Consider the following 16731-nt stretch of genomic DNA (forward strand, 5'->3'; position numbering starts at 1 on the left):
GGAACAGATTTTTATCTCAGATTCCTCTTTCCTTGTTTTATTTTGGCAAAAGTATCTCAGCCTGGGACATTGTAACTTTACGTACTGTTGGAGTACTGCAGCCTACCTAGCTTTTGGTTTTTTCACCTTGTTGTGTCTGGTCTCCTTCAACCTACTACCATTCTGTCAGAGATCCCATCAGGAGCTCTGTGAACCACGCAGGCTGGAGGCTGGCTTAAAACAGGCTTGTAATTCAGTGTTACACTAACTTCCCCATTTCATTTGAGAAAATGTCACCTCAGGTTCTGTGAGAAGTTGCAGTGACAGCATGCCTTCCTCTGGAGGTTCATCTGTTTTTATCCACCAAGCTTATTTCCATGTTTGAGTGTATTGAGTGTTGTATTGTCTTTACGTGCTTTATTCTTGACCAGTCTGTTGATCCTTATTTATTCTTTTCTTAGCATCTAAATCTTTCTGCATTGGTTACTTGGTAAATGTTTCCAGCACCTCTTCTGTTTGTGAAGGTAGCTGACTGTGCTTCTTTCTAAGGGTGGCAAATGACTTTCCTGAGTCCTATGAAATCTTCTCAGTGATTTCCAAAATTTGTAGTTTTGGTTGGACATAGCTCTTGCTACATTGCGTATAGGGTGGCTTCAGTGATTTTCAGCTCTCCGTAGCTAGAAGCTCTCACGGATTTCTTCACCTGCTGTTTTCTTTTTTCAAAGGACATTTGCATCCAGTTCTCTGAACAGTTAAAATCATTTTCTTTTGGTGTCATGTTTACTTTTTTTTTTTTCTTTTCCCAATGCACTTTCCCTTTTATTTCCAGATTTCTGAGGGACACACAGTGAGACTAGATAACCAGTTTTTGGTAGGCATTTTTGTTTTGTTTTACTGACCCAGGTTTTGGCTTTCACGTTGTCTTTTTCAGCAGTAGTGTGAAGACTGTCCCACTAATTTGGCAAAGGAGTGTCTAAGGGTATTCCTTCTGTTACCAAATTAGATCCCAAGTCTCTTCATCTGTGCTTCCTGGAGAGCCATCCTCTAACTGACAGCCGAGAGCATCCGAGTCTGTTGGTCAGTTCTTGTGCTTATCTGTCTGTCTGTGCCTGTCCTGCCTGAGTGCAGGCTCATGAGAGCACAGGCTGTGACCCTGCAGCCCTCATGCTGCCTGTCAACCAGCATGTCTGCTAGCAGGGTGGGTTAATTAACAGGTACGAGTCTTTGCTAGATCACTGTTAACCTGTAACCTCTTCTCTGTCTTTTGAGCCCCTTCTCTGGTGGTCGTGGGAGTCTTGTGCTTTTGGTGGGTTCCTCTGCAGGGAGCATCTCCACCTGCTCCCTGCTGGTGAACTCCCTGTGGGCCTGGATGGATCCTCCAACACCTGTACCCCTGTCTGGGCAGGACCCACAGGGGTGCAGCCACCCACAGGAGGAACACTGCCGGAGGAACAGGCGTCAGTGCCACTGACACTCAGTTATCCCTCGGCTGTCAGCTCTGCCCTCCAGGGCATGCCTGACAACACAACAAAAACTTTGCTCTCACCGCAAGAGCACCTGCTTGGCTTTCTCTGCTGAGCCTGAACCACCAGGGCGAATCGAACTCTCCTTGTTCTTGCTTTTCTATTTGGCAGCTTAACCTTTTTGTGAGGGAGTGTTTGGCCCAGGCTGCAGTGGGGTTTTGACACCCCTGGGTCCAAGCAGGGTGTGTGCATGCTGCAGCAGCAGTGCATCAGGTGGTTGTTATGCCGGTCGCTAGGCAGTGTTTTAATATTTACCTCCATGTCTGACACACATCGGTGTGTGGCTTCACCCCTTCTGCAGTCCAACTGTCGCGCTGCAGCAAATGCAGCCGGTTAACAGCTGGGCATGGCTGGGCATGGCGCATAGCCCTTGGGAGAGGAAAACTGGAACAACCCACAGTAAAAAGCGGTCCCCCAGAGTCTGGCTGGTGTTAACAGGCTGTGTGGTGGCTACCATGAGGGGCTGGACCTTGGCAGCTTCTTGCATTGTCAGTCTGCAAGACTCAGGGTGGTTGTACACTAAAGGGCTTGGAAGAGCAAGGACCCCTTTCTTACTTGTAGTGGCTCCTTTGGGGGAGAGAGTGGAAAATTGAAGACCTTGCAGATTGCAGATTTGGGGCAAAAAGTGCCATAAATGAAGCAAGGCACACTGTGCCCCTGAGGGAGCCAGAAGATCATGGTAGTACTGCCCTGTAGAGGTGGTCTGCAGCAGGGTGCCCTGTGCTTTCCACCACCCTTCCTGCTCCCTGCCTCCAGCTCCTTGGTATGATGGGCTGTTGTTCCCCAGGTCAGCCTTTACAGGCAGGATGGCTTCGCATTCTCCATTAGCCACTGATCAGCAGCCCTGCATTAAACCGCTTTCTACTCCCTAACTGTTCTTCTTCCTCCATGAGGATTTAAACCCCTCATTGCATAGTTTCTGCTAGTTACTGCCATCCAGCTGGACAGAGTAGAACGAAGCAGCTCAGTTCTTCAGGAGGTCTTCACTCATCTCTACAGGTTGTAGTAGTGCTGCTGTGCTAGAACTTGGGAAAGAATTTTTCAGTGTACCGTAAGAAAATGGCTTGGTAGTTTTCTGAGGGGAGGAAGGGAGAAGAGCTCAGGTAAATGTGTTTTTCTTAAGTGGAGGGGGACTAGGGTGACTAATATGAAGGTGTAGAACAGAACCTGTTAGTCATGTAGAAGGAATTCAGATTAATTTCTTGGAGAAGAAAGAAAAGGAAAGGAAAGGAAAAACTATGGAAGAGCAAGTTAAGAAAAATATGCTGTTGCCTACAGATTACCTGATGGTGGTAGTGAAAATATAAGAAAAGATTGTTTAAAAACCTTTGTTCGCTGTACTGGTGTAGGAGGCTCTATACATTCCTATGAACATCTCCACCCATACAAAAGTTTCCGTCCATTACGTAGTCAGTCTATACATATATACATATATGGAAGAAGATTCTGTAGTGTGACAGTTGCAAATTCTCTCTAGTATATATTTAGAGTAGTCAAACGTCTTACTAAGGTGTGCCAGGTACGCTGGCAGGGAGAGCACGTCGTTGCTGTCATAGTGTACCTTTTAAATTCTGTACAACTTTGGTCTTATTGTTGAGAAATGCTTGTACTATGAAAAGTTACAGAAAGGAGAAAAAGTTCTGCGTGGAAGTAAAAAGTCACTCTTAAGTATGGAATAGCAATGTGGCCTCTGAGTTCATTCAGACAATGCGTGTTGTCGTACAGCAAGTGGCATGGTAAACATGAAGAGAAAAATCTAGAAAAAATGAGAACTTGATCTGTTCATTTAAATGTAAACTATGAATATCTTGCTGTGATCAAGATGTCATATACAGCTTTGAGCATAGGGGCATGAAACAGGAATGGAGTAGTAGTATTGCATCTGTATAAAGTATTGATGAGAAAATTAGAATATTAATTTCTGGCCATTGAAGATTGATACAGTCACAGCAGAATTAAAACATGCTGCTCTTGGATTAATGTCACTGAAGCTAGGAGAACAGACCGTGTCATTTGCTGCTTCTCCGAAAGGGTCCCATGTTACATAGAAACACTTGTGTTTGTGTTATATACAGATTAGTTACTCTTCTTGAGTAAAAAACATGTTTGAGTTTGCCAATATATCATTAAATATTTTGTATGTCTGAGGAAAAAGAATGTTTCGAGAAGATCTATAGGCATGATGCTGTCAAAATCCTACATACATGTATTGTATAAATACAGGCAAGACAGAAGACCTAAAATGATGACCCTAATTTTCAATAATAATTTATTCTTAATTTTTAGCTGGATATCTATTGAATTCAGGTTGCTTATGCTTGCTTAATAGAAGTATTTGTAACAAAGGTGAAATAAATTAATTTGCTTTTTTTTCTCTCAGAAGCAGTCCCCATCTGCAGACACATCAAAACCGCAAATTGTGAAGCCATCTGAAAAAAAGGTATGAATTCCTGAGAAACTCATGCTTGCAGTTAAGCACAAATATATGAAGCAATGGAATTTCTTTTTTAGCACATTGATACTGAGTAACTTTGCTTTGTTTATTTGTCTGCAGCTTAGTTTACTCTTAAAAAAATACTTAAGAAATACAATGCAAAGCCCTGAGAGGTTTTATGACAGCAATAAACAAACTTTTAATTAAATATTTTAATTTTAGATGAGTTACACTTTGTGACATGTATATGGCTCCCCCCAGTGTAATTACAAGGTTATTTACCTAATGATAATTTTTCACATATCCAAAGAATTCAGGACAGGTTTCAGCTTTTAGTGTTTGTACAGTTGCATCTTCTCGTTGATTGTCTCATTGTCTGTCTGACAGCTTCCTTGCCTTTGTCCTTTATGCTTGTTCTGTCTTGTTTTATGACTACAACTTCTTCAGCACCAAAGCTGTGTCATCAGTCATGTACTTAACTTGTACCGAGTCATAATCTTCCCTTAAGCCTCCATTGCCAAACAGAATTTAGATCTATTATTTAAACAAATGATTAATGATTCTTTCCCTCTTTCATTTTCTGTAATAGTAACAATGAAACCAACAAAAGTACTTAGTACCTAACTAGACCAGCAGGCTTTTGTGTAGTAGTAGAAATTAGGACTGTCTACACTGTGTGTAAATAGAAATAAAGGAACCTTAGAGCAGTGAGGTTGCAGGGAGTCTCTGGAGGTCATCTAGTCCAACCCTCTGGTCCAGGCAGACCCAGCTCTGCAGGTCAGTTAGACTGCTTCAGGCCTTGCCAGATGAGCATTGAACACCTGTGTGTGTGCAGGTTACACAGCGGCCCTGGGTAGCCAGTTCTGATGTTTGTTCACCTCCATTTTTATGTTGTGGTTTGTTTTTTTTTTACTTTCATCAAATGGGGACTTCCTTTGCTGCAAGTTGCATCAGTTGCCTCTGGTAATTTTAACCTGCACCCCTGAAGACAGTCTAGCTCCATCTTCTCCGTACTTGGTGTTAGCCATTACATTCCCCTCAACTTCTAAAACCCTTTTCCTCCATGCACACACCTAAGACAGACTAGTAGCAATGAGCTGATGATGATTAAACCTTTTCCATTTGTGCACAACCATCATTACTCATAAATAAAGGTAGCTGCAAGTCTCCAGTTTCATCTTCCTGTTATGTTTGTGAGCAAGCTCATTTGTATCATGTTTGTAACTGATGCTGTTCTCCATACGGTTTAACCCAGACAGCTATCTAAAAACAGTGATGGTCTTTCCCTACTTGAAATTTTAAATAACTCTCAGAAGAATGTGCTAAATTTCTAATCAGATCTTTAAAATTGCTGTTTGCAAGATGAGACTGTAATAGATAGCAGAGGCATACTTCAGCACTGTGAGACTGATAAACACAAATCCTTTTGAAAGAATGCCCTGCATTTGCATGTGTAAGACAATGTTTTATTTTAACGTCTGTTGCATTATTAATGTCTTCCTCCTGCTGGATTAAGCAAGTTACCCGCATTTTTGACAGCTGACTTCTTTTGAAAGAAATCAGGCCGCTGACTCACTTTTATTTCTAGTCCTAAATTTCTTGCAAATTAAATCTTTCCTAATTGCCTGCTATAACCACGTCTTGATATGTTTTTTCTTACAGTCTCTCTAGTGCATAGCTGCTCTTAAATGTGCTCTGGGTCTCTCTTTAGCTCCTGTGTGCAAATCCTTTGTTTCAAATTAACCCTCAGTATTATGCCTCTTCTGAGAGAACTGTGAGTCACTGCAGCAGAAGAAGGAATGTGGAACTTCGTGTTTTGCAGGTGAAGCCCCAGGGTTAGGTGGGAAGGTTGGAGGACCAGGGTGGAGAGCAGGCACCCAGTGGCTTTGGCTGGAGGAGTGGATGAAGGATTTTGCCACCGACAAAGACATGTCCCGTGCCGCTTTCTTGCCACTTTCTTCCCTTTGCACACTTCTGTGCAACTGCAGTGTAAATTAAGGAACTAGTTAAAAGTACTATTTTTCTTTTTCAGCTATTCTTCAGTTTCCTGAGTCAGTTTAAAGTATGGTCCCTCAGATACTGGCACAGTGCAGATCAAAGCAGGCAGTGGACTGGGAGGTAGAACACCTTTTTCTCCATAGGAATTCAGTGTACACTGTGAACTGATGCTATGGCTTCAGGCAGTGACTGCTCACCACTGACTCAGTTTAAAGGATGATGGAATAGGTGCCTTTGAATGTGTAGTCTTGTGCTAAAATTGTTGGTTTGACTGGCTTGGTAATAATTTCTTTTTTATTGGATTTTAACTTTGTTATTGCTAGAAGTCTGTCTAAATAGCATCTTCGTGTGTATAAGTCTTGAATCAAAGGATTGCCCATGGGAATCCATATATTCTTCAGCATTGTCATAGATAAATTAACAGTATGAGCAATTCTACACATTTTTAAAGATAGGATGAATAATGTATACCCTACACAAAAAATGCATTGTGTTAAGTAAAATAAAATTTACAATATATATATAGGTTAACAAAAAAGGTATGCAGGTGCTAATAAATGGTTTGGCAGGCTGAGAATTTGAATTTATGTTCTGTACAGCTATTGTTGGGTGTTGACAGAAATGAAAGTTTTACTGTCCTGCGCAAAAGATGTTTACTTTTCTTCTGAAAAGCACGTAAGGAAAACCTGAATCTGTGCTCTTTAACAGCAGAGTGCTTAAAGTCCTGAGCAGGCAGCAGTCCCATGTCAGGAAAAATCAAACTCTGTGTTTTTAGAACTTCATGCTTGCACTGCTGTTCTTTGTGGCCTTTTACCCCAAACCTGGGTTCTTCACCCGGTATGCCAGAACAATCACACAGCGAGTCACGATGCTGGGTTATCGCATGTCTGTGCAGAGATGGGTGCTGGGCGCTGAACCCACGCAGCTAGCACACCTCTCCCCACACGGTAAAACACTTTGTGCGCTTTGAACAACTGCTCACAGTGACACTTGGTCACCCTTAACTCTCCTTGGTTCTTGCAAGCCTCATCTCCACTGAAAGGTGCAGCATCCTTTCTTTCCACAGAACATGGGCTGTGGGGAGGGGGCTTTGTTAGCAGGAGTCTCTCTTTGCTCGAGGGTCAATCTTTTAGTGTGATATTTAGGATAGCTCACACATAGTTCCAGCAATTTTCTGTTTAGTCTTACTAACCATTTGGTTCTCCTTGAGCTATCTTGCTGTGTCCCAGCTTGATATATTCATGGTCTGTTCCTTCTCCCAAGACCATACTTAGTTATCTGCTTGTAAAGATTTCATGTTCTGTTTTTCAAATTCTTTCTTGCTTTTCAGTGGAGATATTTACTTTTTTTTTCTTTTCTTGTTTTTGAAGTAAATAGTTCTTGTATCAGCCTTGCTGCCAAAGGACATCTCATGTCTGATTTACTCTTTGCTTTAGATGTTACATAAACATGTCCAACTTTTTTAGCATAAAAACTGAGAAAATTCAGGGTTACCTTTTAGATACAGGATTGTTTAGTGTACGGGTACACAAATGGATGTGTGTGCCTTTGAGTTAACCATATAGTAGTCATGTTGGGAGGTGTACAAATGGGAGCATATAACCATGACAGAATCTGAGGAGTACTGTGCTTTAATCAGGTTAGACATGAAGACAAAATCCAAAGGGGGGAATCTGAGAGGCTAAGTGATTTTTTTTTGAGACTTTTTTTTTCTTAAATTTTATTTTAAATTTTTTCCCCACTTTGGAGTTGGGGATTTTTTGTCCTCCCTCGCTATCAGTATTTTACCTGTTATTACTTACTTGCCTACGGTGTTGTGTCCTTTACTGTGGTCTACAGCTTAAAGACCTTTGCCCAGCTTATGCCCAGGCATGTACATTTTTATGCATGTTCAGGATTTCCCAGGCAAGTGTCTGTGGTTCAGTGTGTGGGTGTGAATACTTGCATAGCAAGTGGTAAACGTGTATAGCAAATTTCACTGTGTGGTCAGCTACAAAACAGAAGCTGGATATATCTAAACAGTAATCAATGTTTGGCAGCTGAAATGAAAACAGTACAAAGCAATGAAAAAATTTAAATTACTCCTAATGGATTCTCTGGTTTTTTTGGGTTGTTTGCTGACTTTTAATAGGCTACCAGGGAAAAACTTCCATTATTTGTCTCTTAGTAACTTTAAATAGGCTCAATGTATTAGTAGGATGGAGGGGATAAGGAAGGCTTGTGTCTGTGCCCCCTTATCTCCTAGGCAGAGTTCAGAACTTCTCTGCTTCTGGTGGGCATGGTGCAAGAAGACATGGTGCTGGTGTCCGGTGCCAGTTCTGGAGGAAGCGTAGGTCTTCCAGCCTCAGCCAGGGAAGGGGCCTCAGCCTCAGGATCCACGTCTCCCAGGGTGTGCACGGGGCTGCTCCCTGCAGATCAGGTCATGCTTCCCTGGGTCCATGTCCTCCCCTGGCTGTTCAGTGCCCAGAGCTTCTGCAGCTTGCACAGGAGGCAGCAGCCTTTTCTGGGGCATTGCTAGGTGACATTCCAGTACCTTTGTCTCTGTTTGTGTTAATTGTAGCACACCTAAGTAGCAAGAGCAGGAAAAAATAGTAAGAAAGATATGGTGAGGAGGCCAGCATTTTCAGTTTTCTTTCTTCTTATCAAATACAACTACTCTTTTCTAGGTTTTGTTCTTACGTGTTTCTACTAGTAGTATTGTATTGCTTACTGTACTTGGTGAATCACAGGAATCAATTTTGTGGCACGGCTGCAGAAAACTTTCAGGTGTAAATGAAACTTTGTTACATTTGTTTAGTACCTTCTTTCGTCGCTTTTCATATGAAGAGTGTGTGTGTGTGTTCACACGTGTCTGAGTGCCCTTAAATCGCTGGAGCAGGGGGTCTGTGCCAGAATGTTGTAAACTGCGAGATCAAAACACTGTGTATCAGTCAGATACTGTGTGTGCTCCCAAGTATGAATCTGCCTGATGTTATTCTTTATATAAGCTGACGCCTTAGAAATAACCAAGCGTATTAATCTCTGTCTGCATATATATGTTACTTATATTTCAGTCCACACCAACAACCAAAACAGAATCTGGAAAAACCATGTGGTCATACAAGGTAAATACTTACCTTTCACTTTTGGCGAGTGGTTGTACTTTGGCCTTTGACTGTCTTTAAGAAAAGAAGCTAAACTCTTTGCTACTACTGTTCAACATGGAACTGCTGTGTGATTAGTAACATACCTGTGTGGAAAAGAGCTAGGAGCTGACAGGTGTGGAAATGTATTGTTTGGGGAAAACTTTCAGGATGCTTTATTGCTTCACAGCAGCCTAAGAAGTGTTCTGTTAACTGTCTTTAAATCTGTCTTATGCTTATTTGACCTAGTATAGATCATGTTCTGTAGCATTTAAATGTGGTAGGGGTAAATGATCTCATTTTTTTGTTTTATGATAGCCAACAGACTCTGCAAATGAACAGCAGTTCAAAATGAGGCAAAACGATCAGGATCCCAGTGGTGTAAGTTGTATAATATCTCTCTCTCTCAGCTTCTTGTGGTATTTGTCTGTCTTTCTGTCTTTCTTCCTGTCTTTCTTTAAAAAATAATAATTCAAAACCCAAACCAAACAAAGCCAGCCCATAACTATTTCATATCTAATGATAATAGTTTACCTCTGCACAGGTAAAAAGCCAGACCTTGCCTCCTGTGACAACAACTTCTAAACCAAATAATACAGGACAAGTAGCTGAAACTTAGGCTGATCAGCCTCCTAAAACAACCTCTACAGAGACAGCAAAGGTGTAGTAGAAGTAGCAATCCAGTTTTTATTATTTATGTTATTGTAGGGGTTAAAAATCCACATCAAGATGAATTCTTATGCTGAATATTGTAAAGTGAGGCTGAGCCCCCAAAAAGCACAATGTAGAAAAGCTCAAAAGCTGTCTTGTGTTTAAAAGTGTGTATGAAAAGCCTCCTTGTGCTTTTTCAAAATCTGGAACTTAGAAACTTCATGCTTTATCCAGTAATTAACTTAAGCAACATCCTGAATATACCACTTCAGGCTAACCCATGACAGCGTTAATGGACAAGCATCAGCTGCAAGTAGAGCTGCCCAGCCAAGATGGTGTTGGTAGTTTGCGCAGGTTCTTTGGTGATCCTGATGTGCATCCACCTTTTGTTGTCCTCTTTGTATGTCTGTCTTCATTGTCCAACACACTCTCCAAGGAGGTAACATTAAGATCACCAGAGATGTGGTCCTGCTCCCATGTGTTACGTGTTTGGGGCTCCTCTGTCATTCATGCAAGCTTTTTTGCAGTCATTCTTTTTCCAGGCCCTTTCACAACTGAAGGCAAATGGAAGGGACCACCTGGTCAGTCAAGCAAATTCTTGCTTTGTATGAGCATTGCCATCATGGAGCTCCTTCACCTGTGGACTGCCAGGCATGTTTGTAGTAGCAGGGTTGGGTCCAAATGCAGCAGGTCAGCAGGTTATCCGTTTGCAGTAGGGTACCCCATACACCCTGACTGTAAGACCCTGCAAAAAATCTAGGAAGAGAAAGGTTGGGGGAAAAGTTTGGGAGTGGTCATTTCAGGGGGGCAAGTGGAGAAAAAGCTGAAGCAAAAGTGTGTGGTAGAGTGTCAGGATCTAGATCTTTTGGTCTGGTCTGCATGACTGGGTGAAAAGGCTGTTTTCTTACGGACTTCATTGCCCAGTGTACAAAGAGCCAGTCTCACACACAGGACCGCAATAGCATTTATCACATGGCTGTGCAGAGATGTCTGCTCAAACCATGCAGCTAGCACACCACTTCACACGCAGTAAAACACTTCGTGGGCTTTGAACAACTGCTCACAGTGACACTTGGTCACCCTTAACTCTCCTTGGTTCTTGCAAGCCTCATCTCCACTGAAAGGTGCAGCATCCTTTCTTTCCACAGAACATGGGCTGTGGGGAGGGGGCTTTGTTAGCAGGAGTCTCTCTTTGCTCGAGGGTCAATCTTTTAGTGTGATATTTAGGATAGCTCACACATAGTTCCAGCAATTTTCTGTTTAGTCTTACTAACCATTTGGTTCTCCTTGAGCTTATCTTGTTGTGTCCCAGCTTGATATATTTACGCTGTCTATCCCTCCTCCCAAGGCTGTGTTCCACCAGATGTCTGTAACATCCTCTGTTTTTCAAATTCTTTCTTGTTTTTCATTACAGATATTTACATACTTTGTATAAATTTCAAGTTTGATCTAATACTGAGCCAGCTGACTACAAGGCCAGGGTAATGTGAAGGACTCCTGTGGCTCTACTACAGGGGTCCTCAAACTTTTTAAACAGGGGGCCGGCACGCGGATGCAGTGGCAGGCAGTCATCTGCGGCTGCTTGGTTTCCCCCCCCAACCCCCGGTGGGGGGGTCTGTAAATACCAGGGGCCGGATTGAGGAACAAGGGGGGCCGTATCCGGCCTGCGGGCCGTAGTTGGAGGACCCCTGCTCTACTACAACCCACTTTTTTTGCAGTAAATGAGAATGTCATTAGTGCAGAAGTCTGCATTTTGTGTTGGTCTTGCTAACTCCCTGAAACAGTTTTCCCCCTACTTACTTGGGTAGTATTTACTGCTGGCATTAGTGGTATGTTGAGAACTGTCAGATATAAATGAAAGCTTTCAAAAGGGACTTGGAAGAGGCCTCATAGCTCTTCTCCACTGCAGATTTCTTCTACTGGCAAAACAGAGGTACAGTACTGGTCTGGTTTTGGCTGGGATAGAGTTCATTTTCTTCCATGGTGCAGTGCCATGTTTGGGATTCAGTATGAAAGTAACTTTGGTGACACACTAATGTTTTTAGTTGTTTAGTTTTTTAGTTGTTTAGTTAAACCACAAGTCCTTAAAACAGCATGCTTTCTTTCTCACAGCAAAATCATGCTAGAAGCAGTGTATGTCTCCATTGTATTTTAGATAGATGGTAGCTCACTCTGCCCAAGCATCTGGATGCTGTGCAGGTGCATTAGCCAGTTGCTGAGTCCAAAACAATATGCATGGCCTCAGAGCTGGATGTTTTAGGCTGGGCTTAGTATCATGCAAGCTGCAGCTACTCAACTTCCAGGCCACTCAGCCAGCAGGTAGAACCAACTTACCATTTTTATTCAAAGCATAGATGAACAAGGACATTGATATGCGTGCCTGGGTGGAGCATCTCTGCTTTACTTTGTTTCATCTCCAGAATTTTTAACATAGGGCCATATAATAAAGCCATCTGTTAATTGTTCTTTTATTTCTCCAGCCTAGTTCTGAGTGTATGTCCACGGAAGCTGGTGCAGCTGGTGCAGGCACAGGTGGTGCAAGTATATCAGCTGCAACTGTTCACTCAAGTACTGAGGTTGGTAAACACAGTCCCAGGTAAATGTTTCCCTTGTAAAAATGGCTCAGAGAGTGTTTCTTGCTCTCAAACACTTCGGTTTCAGTAAAAATGAACAGGTAACTGTATTGCTATATAACAATTATGTATGGTGGTGAAGGGCTGATAGAATAGGTAACCAACTGGTGGCATGTCGTTTGTGGTTTGTCAAATATGATGTATTTATAATCACTTTTACCACAACTAGCATAAAATTAATTACTCTTTGTCCTCAGAGGTTTTTTTTTAGATGTATGCATGTGTATCAGCTGGTGTATGTGTGTATGTATATGTATAAAAAAATACAAATGATCTTGTTAGTGACACTAGGGAACAAGTTTTAAGAACGGTTCTCACTGAAAAATCTGGTAGGTTCAGGACCTACTGACAGAAAGCTTTTGGTTTGGTTGCCAGTGGTTTTCTACAGATCCACCAGCTGATTCAGGTTTTGGTTTTTTTTCCTTTGTACTGCATGATAACTTCTATAATGATTTGTTTATTTTTTAGACTGGTATGGATGAGTTGGCAGTAGATAAGCTAATAGATAGCCTAGCTGAACTTCAAGAAGAGATGTCTACTAATACTGTTTACAGTGGTCCAGAAGTTAAGGTATTTCATAGTTTTTGTTTTTATTTTTCAGAAGATTAATCTCTAAAATATGTCTGTAGATGCTCACTGCTCCATTGATCCACTGTTTGTCGGCTTTGATCTGCTGAGAGGAAAAATAGAGTTTGCGCAGTTGCATCTTACTGCATTCTCAGTAAAACAGAAATTACACAGTTACTTATGCGTGGCAGTAGAAAACAGTGAAGTATCAACAAAGAAAGTTTGTTGGTTTTTGAACTGACTTCCAAGCATGGTCTCCAACAGATTTACAGAAGGCAGTGATGGAGGTATAAGAGAGAGTAAACAACCTAGATTTCCTTTCTACTTGAGAAGGAGTAAAACATTGGGAATTTGAGGAAGAACATATACTTTTCTAAGTTAGAATGGGAGAGTAACATAAGAAGGATTAAGATTGCAAGCTCAATGACTCAGTGCAGTACTCAGCCATGATAAAAATTTTGGAATTTATAAACACTTGAAATTCAATCCAAGTACAGCAATACATTCTATAGTCTGAGACACTGAAATAGCTTGTGGTAGTGCAGAAGCAATCTGGCAACAGAGGTGCAGAGTTTTGCTAGATGACATGTACTGTTGAAGCTAGTCAAGATGCATCTGCATGACACAAGGTTCTGAAAGACATGGTATAGTCGTGGTCCAGGATGGGCCCTCAGACCTAGCCAAGCCCTCACATTTTCTGTCCAGAAGTATCACTGTAAATAGCTCTGAATTAGAAATTTCTTTCAATAAACAAGAGTACAAAAACATTGTGTGCATTCTTTTCATAGGAAGATGTATTTTCAAGTTACTTGGAAGAATTGGGTAAACGGGAAGGTAGTCTCCCTCCAGAGTATGTTAAATTGTTGAAGGTTAGTGAGTTTTAAAAAAATATCTTCATGCATGTTTTCTGTCACATTGTATGTTTTTGCTGCCCATTTACAACAAAATCATTTTTCGTTTTAGAGCAAAGTGGATGGCAGAGATGAACTCTTGCCAAAAGAGGGTGAAGAAGATGAAGTAAGACTTTTTCTTTTTATGTTGGAAGGTGAAAATAACGCAGTTATTGGATTCCTGGGAAAATTTATGTTACCTGTCTTCCAAAAATCTCAGGAAGAGGGAGAGGGCTGTGGGGTGCCAGATAGCATAGATACTGATAAAACTAAATGAAACTTGGCACAGATGTTTTTAATAAAGAAGTCAGAATTTTTAGGACACTAAAGCTGAAACAAGGTAAATAAATGCTCATAGGGGTATTGGATGTAATAACAAAAGGGAAGAAACAGTAGCTGTGCATGCAGGAGTCTCTTCTTAATGTCTTTAGCAAAGATTACTTGAATTTCTGTACTTAGCAAGAGAATTCTGTAAACCAGCTTGATTTTACTGTTTATAAGCTTAACATAGAAAAATAAAAACTGATCTGAAAAATGGATCAACCTATAAGGGGAAATATTTTTGATTTTGATGTGACAGCAACTAGCAGCATGTGCTTACAAAGTCATTGTGTGTGTGGGTAAACATGGAGCACACTCAGATTTTAAACTTGAGTTTGACAGTGCTGCTATGTGAACTTTAATAATCATAACCTAGTTGCCAATTTCTTGCTCAGAAACCACTGACAGAGGATGAGATTGCAGAGGCCCTGGCATCTGACTTTACCTGTGTAGCTTCCGCTGGAGAAAAGATTAGAACTCTGACAGAGGTATTGATATTTTTCTTGCTATCGCGTGTCTTTATTGCAATGAAACATTGCCATTATTATCTTAGTATTTCACTTTAAAATTATCTTGAAAATTTTCCTCTTTTTATTTCTGCAAATTTGCCTGTAATTTCATATCTCTCAAAGAAACCAAGTAAGGAAGGAGAAATTGTGGAAGCACAAGCAGCAAGTTCCGTCAAGAGCTCAGTTCCTCCTAAGGAAAAAGAGACAAAATCAGAGGAGTCATACATAGTTATTCTTTGACTCGTTAACTTCTGGTTAAAGTTTACAAGCCCATGTCATATTTTATGTGTGCATGATCTTGTAGAGATGCTCATCATCCTCATTTTCAGATGTAAATCCTGTTTATCATGGAAAGTATAGGAATAATAGAAATTGTCATTCCTCAGAATCTACTGTACCGTAAAGATCTGGCCTTAGTGGGTCAGGTGATTTTTCCTTCTGGATTCTTCTGCAGAGTAACTGGGCCTCTTCTGACTAGAGGCAATAGAGTGGAAAAATGTATGTGTTTTCATAACTATGTGTGGTATGTTTAAAATGTGGATATGATGCAATTTTGTTATGTTTTCTAAACCTTTTTTTTTTTCTATGTAGAGAGCGAGTGTGACCTTACACTTCTTGGGTGTAAATGCCATGTCAAAGCACGTGGCAATTGTGTTACATGATATTGTGCTCTTTTTAAGTTGTTTTTTTTTTTAATTCCCTTCTGAAGAGGAGATGTGTCTTGATTAGACTGTGCTATATCCTGCAATGTGATGTTAAGGAAATCAAGTAAAGCCAAAGACAAATGACCTGTCTGGTGCTGGGGCATTGCTTCATATACAGCATAAAAGACATGGAAGTTAAACCTGTGTCAATTCAAAAAACAATGACGTGATTTGCATATTTTCTTAAATACAGGAAATGGAAGGTGAAGCAGTGGAAGCTCTTCTTAATATTCTTAGTGGATCTGGACCGGTACCTGAAGATCTTGCCCATGTTGCAGGGATGTCACAGGTATCATCTTACTCTTTTTAACGTCAGCTTTCAGACCCTCCCATGGAATCCCAAGTTCCATTTGTTAGATACTGTGCATGTGTGTAAAATAATAACAAGGTGACTTACATATCAAAGGCCTAAGGAATGTCTGAGTCTTACGTGATTAAGAGAATTAAGACATGAAGAAATCCTGAGTGGATGCAGGTAGACTAGAATATAGTAAAGTGGTCTGGAAAATTATATGTATTTCATTTGGCTCTGGGTACATACACCTTCCCCTGTGTTAGCTATAGTTGCTCAGTATTTTTTCCCCAAGCACTGAGCACAGTTTAGAGCAAACTTCTGTTTTGCATTAAGTTGCTGTTTGATTTCTAGTTAAGTTTTTGTGGTTTTAGTGTATGTACTGCTTTTCCCATTGGACCCCATTATCTTTCTAGTTTGGGTCTTGCCTGCCTTTGTATGTTCTAAGACTTTTGGTTTCATTCATCAGTTAGATTTTAGCAGTAGCCCTTTGTTTGCCTGTTAAACTTTGACTTTTTAGTTTAGTCTTGCAAACTCTTGTCTATAACCCCTGCTAGTATTAAGTTATTTTCCCCTGTGTTCACTTACAGCTCAGAGCAAATGACAGGGAAATAGTAGAAAAACATCTGTTGCCAAGAGAAGATGTCAGAGCTCAATTTTGACACATAGGAGCATGTTGGATTTCAGATTCAGTCTGAGCCTTCAGATTACTTCGTGGATGCACTGCTTCCTGAAGGAGGTCCAGAGAAATAAAAGTTGTGTTTCAGTAGCAGCAATGGAAAAAGATACAGAATTATGACTTGTATAATCAGAATGATGAAATCCAAGGAAACCTGTACACACGAAAATTCTAAAAGCACCTGCCACAAAGTTATGGCTCTGAATCGTGTCTGTAGTTTTTCAGAATTTAAAATGATATAGCCATATTCACATACGGCATTGATTCTTAAATCATGATGACATTACCACAGAAATTTGATAGGAATAAATTAAGGAATTTTGGTATATTGACATGGAATAATTTTATCTGATGCTAGTACCTCTTCAAACAGTAGGCTGAAGGATCTTGATAGTGAAGTTCAGTGTATTTTGAGTTTTTGTTCTCTTC

The 16731-nt window shown here is 40.8% G+C and overlaps 1 protein-coding gene across 11 annotated transcripts in view; it reads left to right on the forward strand.

Moving 5' to 3' along the window:
* Positions 1 to 16731, forward strand: part of CAST (calpastatin) — a 64151-nt gene that overhangs the window by 28985 nt on the left and 18435 nt on the right. For 9 of the 11 annotated variants that reach the window (XM_037373399.1, XM_037373403.1, XM_037373404.1 and 6 more), the window contains 9 exons: positions 3883 to 3942; positions 8988 to 9038; positions 9375 to 9437; positions 12188 to 12283; positions 12809 to 12910; positions 13696 to 13776; positions 13871 to 13924; positions 14514 to 14606; positions 15525 to 15620. In XM_037373399.1, the coding sequence (XP_037229296.1) occupies positions 3883 to 3942; positions 8988 to 9038; positions 9375 to 9437; positions 12188 to 12283; positions 12809 to 12910; positions 13696 to 13776; positions 13871 to 13924; positions 14514 to 14606; positions 15525 to 15620 (696 nt within the window). The remainder of the gene's footprint in view (positions 1 to 3882; positions 3943 to 8987; positions 9039 to 9374; positions 9438 to 12187; positions 12284 to 12808; positions 12911 to 13695; positions 13777 to 13870; positions 13925 to 14513; positions 14607 to 15524; positions 15621 to 16731) is intronic. The other 2 variants (XM_037373400.1, XM_037373410.1) reach the window with 1 other exon arrangement.

Source organism: Falco rusticolus, chromosome Z, assembly GCF_015220075.1.
Source record: "Falco rusticolus isolate bFalRus1 chromosome Z, bFalRus1.pri, whole genome shotgun sequence".
NCBI lineage: Eukaryota > Metazoa > Chordata > Aves > Falconiformes > Falconidae > Falco > Falco rusticolus.